Source organism: Heloderma suspectum, chromosome 3 (genome assembly GCF_057233095.1).
Source record: "Heloderma suspectum isolate Gila_16-S chromosome 3, 16-S_ref, whole genome shotgun sequence".
Classification (NCBI taxonomy): domain Eukaryota; kingdom Metazoa; phylum Chordata; class Lepidosauria; order Squamata; family Helodermatidae; genus Heloderma; species Heloderma suspectum.
The window spans coordinates 173781555-173795270 of NC_139460.1; the positions used below are offsets into that span (position 1 = coordinate 173781555).

Sequence of the window (13716 nt, forward strand, 5' to 3'; positions counted from 1 at the left end):
GTGGGCTCTCCCACGCTGGAGGCGTTCAAGATGAGGCTGGACAGCCATCTGTCAGGGATGCTCTGACTTGGATTCCTGCATTGAGCAGGGGGTTGGACTCGATGGCCTTGTAGGCCCCTTCGAACCCTACTATTCTATGATTCTATGATTTCCAGCATGCCAGTCTCAAAATTAATAATTAAATAAACCTTAAATAAAATAAAAATCAGAAGGTACATGGAGCATGATGGGTCTGTGGGCACATTGGTGCCCATGGGCACCACAGTGGAGATCCCAGTGTAGTACCTTGCACTATCTTTCTCTCTCTACAGTAATACTTATATACAGCCACTGAAGACTTCATGCCCAATTCCCCAAACTACACATTTTGCTCTGTTTCTGGGCCAGTTTGAATAGCTAAACAGCTGCTCTTCAACATCTTTACCTGAAGCAAGTAGCTATACTTTGGCTGTGACTGCTGAGAAAAGATTTGTCCAGCGACCAGTTAGAACTTTTGTATAAATAAATCATGCTGTGAACATACAGTATATCTTCTAAAGTATATATTACTTGCTAAAGTATAAACACCTTTCAATAAAACAGACTACATCCACCCAGAAGAAAACTAGGCCCATAGCAGAAAAGCTTGCAGTGGTGTATAACTACAGAAACAAATTGTGTGTGACTAATTTCCTTCCTTCGTCCCCAAGCCATGAGATTGTATCATTTCCCTCCTTCCTTTCATCCCAACCATTTCCCTTACCTGCTAGACACCAAGGGCTCTGAGTCCAAAACAATCACTCAATTTTTTGTTTATGCTGCCGGTTAAAAAAAAAACAAAATCTAAGGAACCAAGCAGTTTCTCTCACCAGGAGTCTGAAGCAATTTAGAGCAAACAAAAAGGAAACTTCTGAAAAGGCATATTTGTGAAATAACATCTTTTGGGCCCAATTTGGTGTAGTCACCTTTCGTCTAACATATGATGCTGCCTTATGCCAAGTCAGACCTTTGGCCCACTTAGCTCGCTACTGTCTACTCTTGACTGCCAATGCCTCTCCAGCATCAGGCCTGTAGGGTCTTTCCTCATTCCAGCTACTGTGGTCCTTTGACGTGGAGATGTGGAAGGCTGATGCTAGGACCTTTGGCTTGCAAAGCACATGCTCCACTGCCGAGCCATAGCCCCTCCTCTTGAACAACCCAGTCAGATGTCCCTCTGCACAAACTAACCCTGATGCCAGGTAATCCAGGAATCACTAGGGCTGAGGCAAATGCACCTCCCTCCAGATAATTTACTTGACAAAAGTGGGCTAGGTGTTTCGTTGCCAGGTATCTGTGTAAACGGGCACTAGTTCTCGAGAAGCGCCATACTGAGGAGGAGTTCAAGCGCTGTGGTAGCCTCATCCTGCTCTCCCACTGCCAGAATGCTGAAGTGGCCTTTCCGCCCCTTCTCCACTCAGCTCCACTCACAACAATCAAAGGGAGAGATTCAATAGCTAAAGGTTGTCATTATGTGAGAACAGGGTCAGTATTTAAAGGAGAGCCTAAAAGTAATGTTAAATACAACCTAGGAAACTATGAATCACTGACCTCCCATTATCATACACTGAAAGGAGCTGACTTTCAATTTCATATCATGTTAGTCTGCCCTTTACAAGAATTGATTTGGTCAAGTGACTCTCATTTGAGAATTGGTTTATATTATCCAAGATGAAGATAATATATGTATGTTAAAAAAGTCTGGCTTCCCTTCCTTGAAGAGAAAGATTATTTCTTTGGAGAATCTTGAATTGGAAATCTCTATCAACTCTTATAAAAATTAAAAGCTTACTTACGGGTTTGTATTCAGTTACCCTGCCCCAGGTCAATACTGGTACAGTGGCTGTACCAAAATCTTTTCTCTGATTTGTATTCACTGAAGCTGAACACATGTGAAGCTTAGCATAAATCCCCTGAAACGAATTGCACCAAATTTTGCTAGTCCCAAAGTCTTCTTTTGCCAAAACTGACCTCCACCCACCGCTTCCTGAGATGTAAAGCTTAGTAAAAATTTATTTTGAACAACAACAATACTCTTGTGAAATGTAACACCCTAAAAATTAAGGACTGCATGAGAGAGAGGGAGAGGGAGAGAAACATCCCATAGCACAGCGTTGGGCAACTTGGGCCCTCCAGATGCTCTCATCTATAAGTCCCACCATCTCTCACCACTGCTTATGTTGACTAGGGATGATGGAAGTGGTAAGCGAAAACATGTGGAGGGCTACAAGTTGCCCAACTCTTTCTTGCGGGGATGCTTCCACGCACAAGTGTTGCATCCAGAAAGGGAAAAATCGTGCCCTTTATATGTATAGGAAAGGAGGAAAAACAATCTGGATACATATTGTCCTTGATTCAGAGGAAGTTAGTCATGCTTACGTTCCACTGAGAAGGGACGTAAGGACTTAAGTTATTCACAACTAACTTGTCTCGATGGTTTCAAAGGGACTCAGCATGACTAACATCCTCTGGACTCGGCCATAATCATTAAAACCACACCTAGATGTGTTCTGCAAATATTTTATGCTTTCAAAATTCAACCTGTTTTAAAAAGTTTGGGAAGTCAAATGTCATTATTTATCCGTCTGTGTGGTCCAAATATATCAGTGAATGAACCAACTGTGGTACTGTACCTGTAAATGCTTTACTATATTCACCACTTCTCTAGTTGAATAAGGATAATTGATAATTCCTTGGTCAGCCAAGCTTCTGAGCTCTCCAAATGCGGCCACCAGTTTCTGTAGGGCTGGCTCAGGAACCTCAGGCCCATACTGTCGAAGCATTGCAAGCTCCGAGTTTGGTTTAGGATTGTCAACTGCATGGCAGCTAAAAATATCTCCTAAAATAAACAAGACAGAAACGGAGAATTATGTAAAGGTAGTAGTATAAAATAACATGAATGTTATTTGTCTAGTGAATTTAAAAGGAAAGCTTTAAAATGTTCAAAGCTCTCAACTCCAAGTTATGTAGAAACCTTGTGCTCACTGCATTGCAGTCATGCCCTGCCCCATTCTTCCACTGGAAAATCTGAAAAATATTGCTTTTTGTCAAGAGCTGTGCTTACCTAGTGTTCCAAAAAAGTCATTGCCCAAGAAAGGAAATCCAGGTCTGTTCGCTAGTACTATCATCCTAAAATCTGGATGAATTACTACCACATTTTCTCTGCCATTCACACTAGCAGAATCTGGAAAATACAGAGATTTGAATTAATATGTTCAATTTTACAAGGCATTATTTTAGCAACAAAAACCTTCCCATTGAATGATGGTAAATAGCTAATAAGAGCATAACAATCACTGGCCATAATCCAGGGCTGAACAGGGTCTGATGCACCTATGAAGCTCTTAAATGTGCAAAAGCTTGGTTTCCCCCATTTGGGAAATCACACCCATTTGGGGGGCAGCTCCATGAGCATAACAGGGATGCACAGGGAGCTGCCCCAGACAAAGCAGTGAATGCACATCATAGAATCATAGAATAGTAGGGCTGGAAGGGGCCTACAAGGCCATCGAGTCCAACCCCCTGCTCAATGCAGGAATCCAAGTCAGAGCATCCCTGACAGATGGCTGTCCAGCCTCGTCTTGAATGCCTCCAGTGTGGGAGAGCCCACCACCTCCCTAGGTAATTGGTTCCACTGTCGTATTGCTCTAACAGTCAGGACGTTTTTCCTGATGTTCAGCTGGAATCTGGCTTCCATCCTCCCAATGCACATCAAACTCTTGGTGTACTTTGAGTTCCTATGCATACAAGGATGGGACTAGATTGGAACTATTTTATTTCATGCAACAATGAACTCTGAGTTCCATTTTTTTCTCCTCATGGAAAATGTGTGGAGCACCTTGAGACCAGAATACTTTGTTAACAGAATTCCTCTCTTGCAGAATGCTTTTTTAAATCTATCTTTCAATCATTCACTTAGAGCAATTTGTTGTATTTTCACATTGATTTCAATTTAACAGATTCTACAGCCTTCTCTTCTGGTGTTGCACTACTCAGTTCTGGTCCAGAAACTCAGCAATCTAATGTGTTCTCTTTATAAGCAGAGGATCTCACCTTTTCAATTCATTCAGTCCCACACACTGCAGTCTTTAAGATCAAGCAAGCTCTATCTATACTGTTCTTATCCTAAACATTTGTACCAGTTTATTTTACTATAAAATTGGACTAATAATGGCACTGTTGCCCATGTGGCTACAGCACAGTTGAGGGCAAGGATTCCTTTGTTACGCTTGCAAATCTGGCTTTCGATTTTCAGCTCACCAATTTTTTACATCTCCTGAATTTAGAGCTACATAGTTTTCTGCATGTCTATTCATTTGTGTAGTGCAGAGTTTTATTTTCTTTGTTGAAACTCCTGTTTTTAAAAAAATTAGATTTACTAATCTCATATGTTTCATTTTAAGACCTCAACAGTGTAAACCTATGCACGTCTACTAAGAAGTAAGTGCGATTGAGTTCATGGCTCTTATTCCCAGGTATGTACATATAGGATTGCAGCCTAAAGGTCATTTAATTGATTTGTTTTGAATCCAGCCTTTCTACCAAAAATGGCACTCAAGACAGCTTACAGGCATAATTAAAATGGATTAAAATGATAAAATACAGTAAATGTATTTTTTATTTCATTTGTACCCCACCTTTCTACCAAAAATGGCACTCAAGACAGCTTACAGACATAATTAAAACTGATTAAAACAGTAACATACATTAAAATATAGTAAAAATAGAACAATTACAGAATTAAAAATAAAGAACAGCACCTAATCCAACAGACCCACTTACAGACCAAAGTCCTTCTTCAATAAAGCAGTCTTTGCCTGTTGGTGGAAGGACAACACAGAGGGAGCAAACCTCGCTTCCATTGGGGGAAGTTCCACAGTCTGGGAGCAGCCACCAAAAAGACCCTCTCTTGCGTCACCACCAAACGCGACTCTGAAGGTGGCGGTCTCAAAAGAAGGGCCTCTCCAGAAGATCTTAAGAACTAGGCATGCTCATATGGGAGAAGGAGGTCTTTCAGGTAGCCCGGTCCCTATAGGGCTTTACAAGTCATAATCAGCGCTGTGAATTCTGCCCAGAAACAGACTGGTAGCCAGTGAAGCTTTTGTAACGAGGGAGTTGTGTGCTCCCCATAACTGGCCCTGGTCAACTCTCTGGCCACAGCACTGGACCAGCTGAAGTTTCCGAACAGTTTTCGAAGGCAGCACAATGCAGAGCACGTTACAGTAGTCCAAACGGGATGTAACTAAGGCATGCGTGACTGGCCAGATTAGACATCTCTAGGAATGGGTGCAGTTGGCGCACCACCACCGAGACCTGGGCATCCAGATTCAGCGCTGAGTCCAAGAATACACCCAAACTGCATGCCTGAGTCTTCAGGGGGAGTGTAACCCCATCCAGCACTGGATCCCTATTCCCAGATCTGCCTTTTGACTCACCGAAAGCACCTCTGCCTTGCTGGATTAAGCTTCAATTTGTTTGCCCTCATCCAGTCCATTTTTTGCAAGACTGTTAACAAATATAATGGATCAAGAGACCATACAGCCTAAAGACCACAGCATGGTTCGTGATATTGAAAACCCTTGTTTCCCGGGGAAATAAACACATTCTTACTATATTTTCTTATGATCTCATGATATTATATTATTATGACATCACTGCTACTTTGGTTGAATTCTCATAAATACAGTAATATAGCTAAAAAGAATGTAATGTACTGTTTGAGTCATAGGATGAGGTCTGCAAGCTAAGAGAAGAGCTATATTTTCCTTCATAAACTATGTATCATAGATCAATATGAATTGATCACCAAAAGAAGCCCAAATAATATTTTGATCTATATGCCTGTTGAACTATTTGTAGCAATTTACTTATTAATCTGCAATAAATGCAGCTGCTGGAATACTGTACCCTTGAGGCTACTTACTTGCAACAAGGCGCCTTCCATCAGATAGAATCATTTCTCCACTTTCCACTAATGTTTTTAAAATGCAAGTAACATTTGTTGGTGCCTTATCTGCCTCATCAATAACTAGAATGTGTCCCTTTTTGACAGCTTTCACCTGGAAAAAAATAATTTAGACAGCAGGGAGATAAATGAAAAACTGCATTATTAATTCTGGAAGCCTTGAGATCACAATTTAAATTTACATTCTGTCTTTAAATGTGCCCAGACTAAAAGAACAAAAGCATCTCCCCCTCCTCCTCCTCCTCCTCCTCCTCTTCTGGTTGCTTAAGTGACCACTACTAGCCATCCATCCTACCCCCACTGAGGTAGAATGTCATAGAATATTCAGTATTTTAGGTACTGAGAACAGATTCACTGTATTACTTCACTGAATACAGTGCAGCTGCAGTGGGGAATGCAAAAGCTAAGCTCCACACACGGAGATAAGGAGAGTGGATCTACTAACACGCGGGCTTAACTAATAACTTATTTGAGCTGTTTGCCACCAGCTGCATCATCCTATATTATGTATTGGTTGCTTCCAAACATTGGTTACTGTTAAGGGTAACCAGCAGAACTTATTGTAGGCAGAGATGGCCAGCTGGTGGGGGCAAAGAGGGCGAAGCCCTACCTATACTTTCCCACCTCTTTCTCAATCTTCCCCAGTCCTCAAAACAGCCCAGCCCTTACCTTATTGCAGAGCAGCAGTCCAACACGTTCCTTTTCCTCCCTTCTTTCTCTTCATGTCACTGGCAGGGGGAACATTCTGAGCATGTGCGGTAACTGCCTATACTCAAATCACTCCACTAGGCCCTAGCACCTACTGTGTTTGTGTACGTGTGTGTGTTTTGAATGAGCAGCACGCAGGCAGACATTGCTATTTGTTGGGGAAACAGCTTTCATGCAGGGCGACATGGGCAGCACTCTCACGAAAGCCAGGAAAATTCAGGAGCGCTCTCTGTCTGTCAGCCAGACAGCAAAACCTGGTTGGTTGTCCCCTACCTTCCTAAACACTGATGGCTGCCGGGGTGCCAAGGAGCCAGCCCCAAAGCAATCATACAATAAAGAAAAGGAAACTCTTTCTGGTGCGCTGGACTGGGAAGCTTAAACCTTCCCATCCCACATGCCACAATAGGAGTGAAAATGGATCAGCTGAGGGGACGTTCTGCAAAAGGGGTGCGGGTGTGAATGTATGAATGGTGTGTGTGTGTGTGTGTGTGTGTGTGTGGGTGTGTGCGCATGTGCGTGAGAATGCACAGAGATCCAAGCAATCTGGACAAGGAGAACAATCTCTAGTTTTCTCATGCCCAGGTCACTGGGTTTCTGTGCTGCATGGGCAGCACAAAAATTCTGTGATCTGGACTGGGAGAAAGGGGCTGCTTCCTCTCTTTCTCTGTCTCCAGACAACTTTGCTTCTGTGCTGCATGGTGAGGAGGGCAGCCTCTTCCTATCGCGTAGCATAGAGACCCAGCGATCTGGACATGGAGAAAGAAAGAAAGAAAGAAAGAAAGAAAGAAAGAAAGAAAGAAAGAAAGACAGACAGACAGACAGACAGACAGACAGACAGACGCCCCTTCTTCTCTGTCCAGATTGCAGCATTTCTGTGCTGAATGGGAAGGAGGGGGCTCCCTTCCTCACCACACAGCACAAAAGTCCAGCTATCTGGACACAGAGAAAGAGGTTACTCTCTTTCTCCATGTACAGATTACTTGGTTTCTGTGTTGCGCTGAGAGGAAGGGAGCCCCCTTCCCATCATACAGTACACACGCCATGTGTGTGTGTGTGTGTGAGTGAGAGTGAGAGAGAGAGAGAGAGAGAGAGAGAGAGAGAGAGAGAGAGAGAAGGAGAGAGAATACGGGGGGTGTCTATACGTATGCGTGAGTGAGTGACTGGTATGTGTGTTTGCATTTCTGGTGCTTGTGTTGTGGGCTTTCAATTCATGGCGTGGGGTGGGTCCTTGTTTGTTAACCACACTGTGCATGCCGGCCCGATTTACATAATTACCCTTGCCGGGAACAGCTTCTTGAGTCATCTGGACACAGAGAGGTTGGCTTGTTGGGGTGGCTAACCACTCATTACCCATGGCCTGTTGTAGGGTTTGTTAACCACTCCAACAAGCCACCCTTGCCAGCTTTGTATGACATGAGAAGCCGAGGCAGGAGGCTTGAATCGTCAACCTGGGGCCAGCGAGCAATGCAATCCACGGTGGCTTAAATAATCCACGGCGGACTGTGGTTATTGTGCAAACTAGGTCACTGTTTCTCACTTCCATTATGCCTTAGAGAACTCCTATACAGCATGGATGGCCAACTTTTATTTCTTTAAAAGCTCAACTGCCTTTGTTTCTGCACCACATTCTGTCTTTAAAAACCCATATTCTGCATGGATAGCCAACTTTTATGCTCCTCTGCCTTTGTTTCTTTATCACAGTGTTGACCCTTTGGTTCTGCCTCTGCCAGTGACCCACCTTCTGCCCTCCCAGCCACCAGCTGCCACTGACTGTAATACTTTAAAGGTAAGAAAGGATATCATTGCTCCTTTTGTTGTTGTAGATTGGACAAGAGGCGCAACATAACATTTCCAGGCTAAACAAGTGAAGGATGTAGGATGAACGATTTAATTTACATTTTACACTGGCTCCCCTTGTGGCAGAATCAGTGATTTTGCAGGAAAACAGGACACACAAGGATGGGTCTCCCTGCATGCCTTGTTTCCCTGCAGGATCAAGCTCCAATCAGCCCACCAAACAGCTGCTGGGTGGGCTACCAGGAGACAAATTCTGCTGGGAAATAGCACGCAGGGAGAGTGATTCTGCTCTAAGGGCTACAAAACTTACTTTGAAAAGAAGTAATAGATTAATATAATGTACCAATGTCTTTCAGATCGTGATCAAGATATAAATCCTTCAACATATTATAAAGGGAAACTCATGTATTCAAATGTACTTTAATCAGAAATGACTTACTAGTGGAGAATCTTCATATACAATAAGGCCATCTTTAACAGAAGGCTGAAGTGTAAGACTTTGCACAGTGGTATCTCTAAGATAGCAAAACATACACAAGTTTTACCCAAAGTCAAAAGGTGAAAGGTTTTAAAACAAAATTAGCATCAGGTTTTACTGTTCTGTGTGATAGGAGCTCAATATATCAAACAGTAATGTATTATATTAGGGGTAGGCAACTTGTGGGGGCCATGGGTACATCTGGCAATTTGAATAACTGTCTTGGGCACCACCACAAAATGGCTCCCATGGGAGGCATGGCAAAGGACAAGTAACCTGCCCAAAAGACTGCGTACGAAGCAGAAGAGGGGTCTGAGCAGAAGTGGGGTCTAACACACTAAACAACTTCTTTGAACCCACAGTTTTCAGCATCAGCAGAAACCTATTTCAAAGTAATCCTAGCTGCTGGTAATAAAATGCGTTATTTTTTTTTTTAAGTGTAGGGCACCTTGGTGGGCACCAAGGAAGGTGTTTGGAAGGTACATTGATGCCTACGGGCACCAATCTGCCTACCTCTCTATCATATTATATCATTATTGTATCATATTAGACTATGCACACAGACACTACCATGTCAACAGCACTGAGCTTTAAGGAAAGCTGGAATATAAATAACAAACAACAACAACATATTGGTGTGGAAAAATAAGATTAGTTTTATTGTTACATGAGGGAAGCTGCACTCAGTGACCAGGTTTGCGTAATTGGGGCAGGAAAATAAGCCATCAGAGCTTATTTCCTCACTCCCACATGTGCTAATCACATGTCACATCATTACCCTAATTACCCTCGCTGGGTGCAGGATCATTACCCTAATTACCCTTGCTGGGTGCAGGTTATTGTATTGCCCAAACCCGGAGTGCTACACGACGGGGTGGCTTCTAAACCACCCCTACAATAAGCTGCATCGCGGGTAATCAGGGAAATGGTGGTCATGCAACCGGCACACGCAAGGGTGGGGAAATAACCTACAATGGCTTATTTTCCTACTCTGATTGTGTGAACCCAGCCAATGTTTGCATGCAACAATAACTCACGGCCTGTTTAGCCCATGGGTTGTCGGGGCTGCACAGGAGCAAGTGAGCTGCAGTTGTTTTGCAAACACTGTGGTTGTTTTGTAAATAGGAAACAAAGCAGAATCAGTGAGTGTGCGGAGGGAGTGCACTTGCTCACTCCCAACCAACCAGGGGTTAAATAACTGATTGTCAGTCATTACATGCGAACTGGGTAAGTTTCATTATATCTCTTCATTACGAATGTTAATATTAGCAGTCTATAGTTTTAATAAGTAAAAGAAGTCTTTCACCCCCCCCCCTTTTTTTTTTTTACAATTCTTCAACAACTCTGGCAAACTTTAATACCTTTTCCAGTCTAAAGAGGCACTGCACGTTTTCAAGGAATCTGATCAGATCCACATTCCTTTAGTTCCTAAAGTGGCTGCTTTCTGCTTGACTGCATATCATTTATTTCAATTAAGCTGGACATCAATTAAGCAAATTTTAAATATAATTTTAAAAAACACCCTGCATTTTTGTTAAACATGTCCAATTTCATTAATACTGTAAATAAGAAATGAGACAAACTATAATGAAAATTAAGACTGCATGGGTTGCAATTAAAGTTTACCTCCTCCTTGATCATAGTGGTTAATCTGTGTGATGTGTATATGTTTCTGTATATATGAGAATACGATGTGTGTGTGTGTGTGTGTCATGCTCACGTTACAAAGACACGAAGATATAAAAGTAACAAGAACATAGGTTTTGTAGTAAGTACAAATTCACACTATTTGCAAAATCTAGATGCATTGGGAGGACTGCAATATTTCACCAGCCACGTATCTGGAAAACCTAGTATAACTGAAAATGAAGTCATAAAAGGTATTGCAAAGCATCTCTCACCTATGTAGTTGCAAATATTCTCTTGGTCTGTTTAACAGGTGAAGGAATCTGTCAACCACCTTGTTTTTCCCCACACCCTGTAAAAACAAAGACTGCATTTATCCTTAGTTTTAAATTATAGAATATGATTCAAATTTCTTTACAACTAAGGAAAACCAACCTCCACCCTTCAAAGATGCATTCATATTACAGTAACCAAAATGGCTTATGCCACTATACCAGAAATGACATGTGAGTAAGCTGTTTCCATTTTGGGATGTGGCATGTTGGTTTGCAATCACAGCTGTAACTATAATCTCTGAGGCATGCCAAATTCCATTACTGCCAATACAGTGTCCCGATGACCATTACATTACATCAACTTGAGCCATCTCAAGTCATGCCCAGTCTTTGCTCACCTTACAAATGCATAAAGTCTCTACACCATAGCCACTGTACCATGTTTGCCTGAGGGGCCATTGCTATGCCGGTAGTGTTGAGATGCTGCTGTGCCAAGCAACGTTATCAGTCAGTTGGCAGCATCAGTAGAGTAGTAGCTTGACTTGATCCTATACCTTTATTTGTCACAGCAATTGTTTCTGTTCACTCTTGTCCATGCTGCTAGGAGAGGTAGTTTAGAGGCAAAGCATGGAAGAAAGAGTGAGGTATGTATTCAGAGTCCTGGATAAACAACTGAAGAGTGGTCAGTATTAGCATTGGGACTGAATCGCCACTCGTCTTATGTCGAACCTTGTCTCCCTTTGGAACAGAGGTGACTAATACGCACCCAGGGTCTGGAATGGCCTTTAAGGATCCTTCCAAATTTTGATCAAGTGTATTCAAAAATGTTTGCCCATAGTTTTGTTATGAATTAAATGAAAAACCATTTTAAAGTTGCAGGAGATAGAGATTTATGTTCAAAGTTCTAATGTTAAAACCTCTTTGGGTCTTTGCATGTAGTAGCTATAAATGAACACATGTAGTCCATTAACTGGGAAATTTTTACTGCTAGATTGAACCAACTTTATGATGGATATTGATCATTTGTGGGTGGGGGTCAGTTTGTGCAGTGAAATTAGTCTAAGCATCTGTCTTAGGGACGTCTAGTACAGCCTGTTTGAGCAGGAGCCCCCTTCTCACACTTTTGCTCCCAAACACCTGTAAAAAAAACACACAAGCCCAGTCAGCTAGTTCGACTGACCTCTGTATGGCAGGTCACACTCCATAAGGAGTGAGGCCCAGCCTTCGCCTCTCTGTTCTTGCTGGCTTATCCTCCAAGGTCACAGCAATAAGAATTAAATCATCTGGCAGCTTCAGTCCCTCTCACAACTGCCCAAGAGAAGCCAAGAAGTGGGAGGAGAGGGGAATGGTAGTTTATTATAACATTTAAAACTTAATATCTTGACTCTTAAAATGCCAACAGAACACTGATTAGGAGGGAACATAGAGTATTGGTATCTAGCTGATATATTGCAAAAGGCGATGCTGTTTGACTTCTTGGCAACTGGCCTATAGAGTTCCTCAGCATTCTATCCTGTCCTCTATGCTATTTAATAACTCCATGAAACTCATAAGATAGGACAGTTTGGGATTTGGGATTGGATGTCATCAATATGAAGTTGATATCCCACCCTGCCCCATCTGCACATCACAGCAACAAATCGTAGGTTAGTTATGCCATGATCTACCATGGCATGTACTGCTGCCATTTTGAATATGCAACCTCCATTCAGCCCAACTGGAGGTTGCTCTGTGATGTGCGAACCTGGACACTATGGGCTGGTTTGCACAATCACTGCAGCCCACTGTGGCTTATTTAAGAACCACTTCCTCCCATATGATCCTGTCCACCCAATGTATTCAACAACAGAAGCCTTGGTATGCAACCAGCATGGCTGGTTGGGACATGAAACAAGTTTTTCCATTGCAGTGACCAGATTATGGAATGCCCTCCCTAGAGAAGTACAGTTGGTTCCTCTCTTTTAAGCTTCAGGTGTGCTGCTATGACCTTTTTATTTTGCTGAGTTATGAACATGGTTTTAATCTGCTCTTGGTCTTATTATAGTTTTTAGTAATTTTTGGATTCTTGTGTTTATTATCATATTTATTGTTTGGCTGTGTTTTCTTAGTAATTTTATAAGCTACTTTGAACTTATTTGTAAAGAAAAGTGGGGTACAAATGTTTACAATAAAATAAGCTAGGGTGAAGAAGATGGACTCAATAGTCTTATAGGTCCCTTCCAACCCTACTGTTCTATGATTCTATGAAGATTTCATTGTAAACATCTAATGCTGGGGCTCAATTCAGAACGTAGAGTTAAAAAACCCAACCCACATTTACATATGTTAACAAATTCCACTGAACTAATAGTTAACTTTGCTTCTAATAGAATATTAGATCTGTCAGTCATTCTTAATTTCTAAGAGAATATTAAATCTCAGTCAATCTGTTGTCAGCAAATTAAGAAATCAGGTAAAAAAAACGTACATATGATCCAAGGTCTAGAGCCACATGGTACAGCAGCTGTGGGATTTGAAAGCCATGAACAAGCTGACAGCTGAACAGTGTTGCCCAGTGTCACTAGCCCAACTAATCAGACCGGTGTCCTGATCCTTAACATGTTTACTCAGAAGTCAGACTTACAAGTTAAGTGAGAGTTACCACCAAGTAAATATGCTTATAGTTGCAGAACCAACAGAAATACAAATGTGCTTTTCTATGAGGTAGATGACTGCATCCAATATCACTTGCCAATCTGCACTAGATTCCATGTTCAGTACACTGGGAAATAAACCAGTAGGCAACTCTGGCCAAAAACATTACCTCAAACAAAACACAGGCAACAAAAACAGTAGGCTAAATGAATACAAAA

General features: G+C 42.0%; 1 protein-coding gene across 2 annotated transcripts in view; it reads right to left on the reverse strand.

Moving 5' to 3' along the window:
* Positions 1 to 13716, reverse strand: part of VWA8 (von Willebrand factor A domain containing 8) — a 123091-nt gene that overhangs the window by 59631 nt on the left and 49744 nt on the right. For both annotated transcript variants that reach the window (XM_084844917.1, XM_084844919.1), the window contains 5 exons: positions 10865 to 10941; positions 8925 to 9000; positions 5939 to 6074; positions 3080 to 3199; positions 2649 to 2854 (listed from right to left, as the gene is read on the reverse strand). In XM_084844917.1, the coding sequence (XP_084701043.1) occupies positions 2649 to 2854; positions 3080 to 3199; positions 5939 to 6074; positions 8925 to 9000; positions 10865 to 10941 (615 nt within the window). The remainder of the gene's footprint in view (positions 1 to 2648; positions 2855 to 3079; positions 3200 to 5938; positions 6075 to 8924; positions 9001 to 10864; positions 10942 to 13716) is intronic.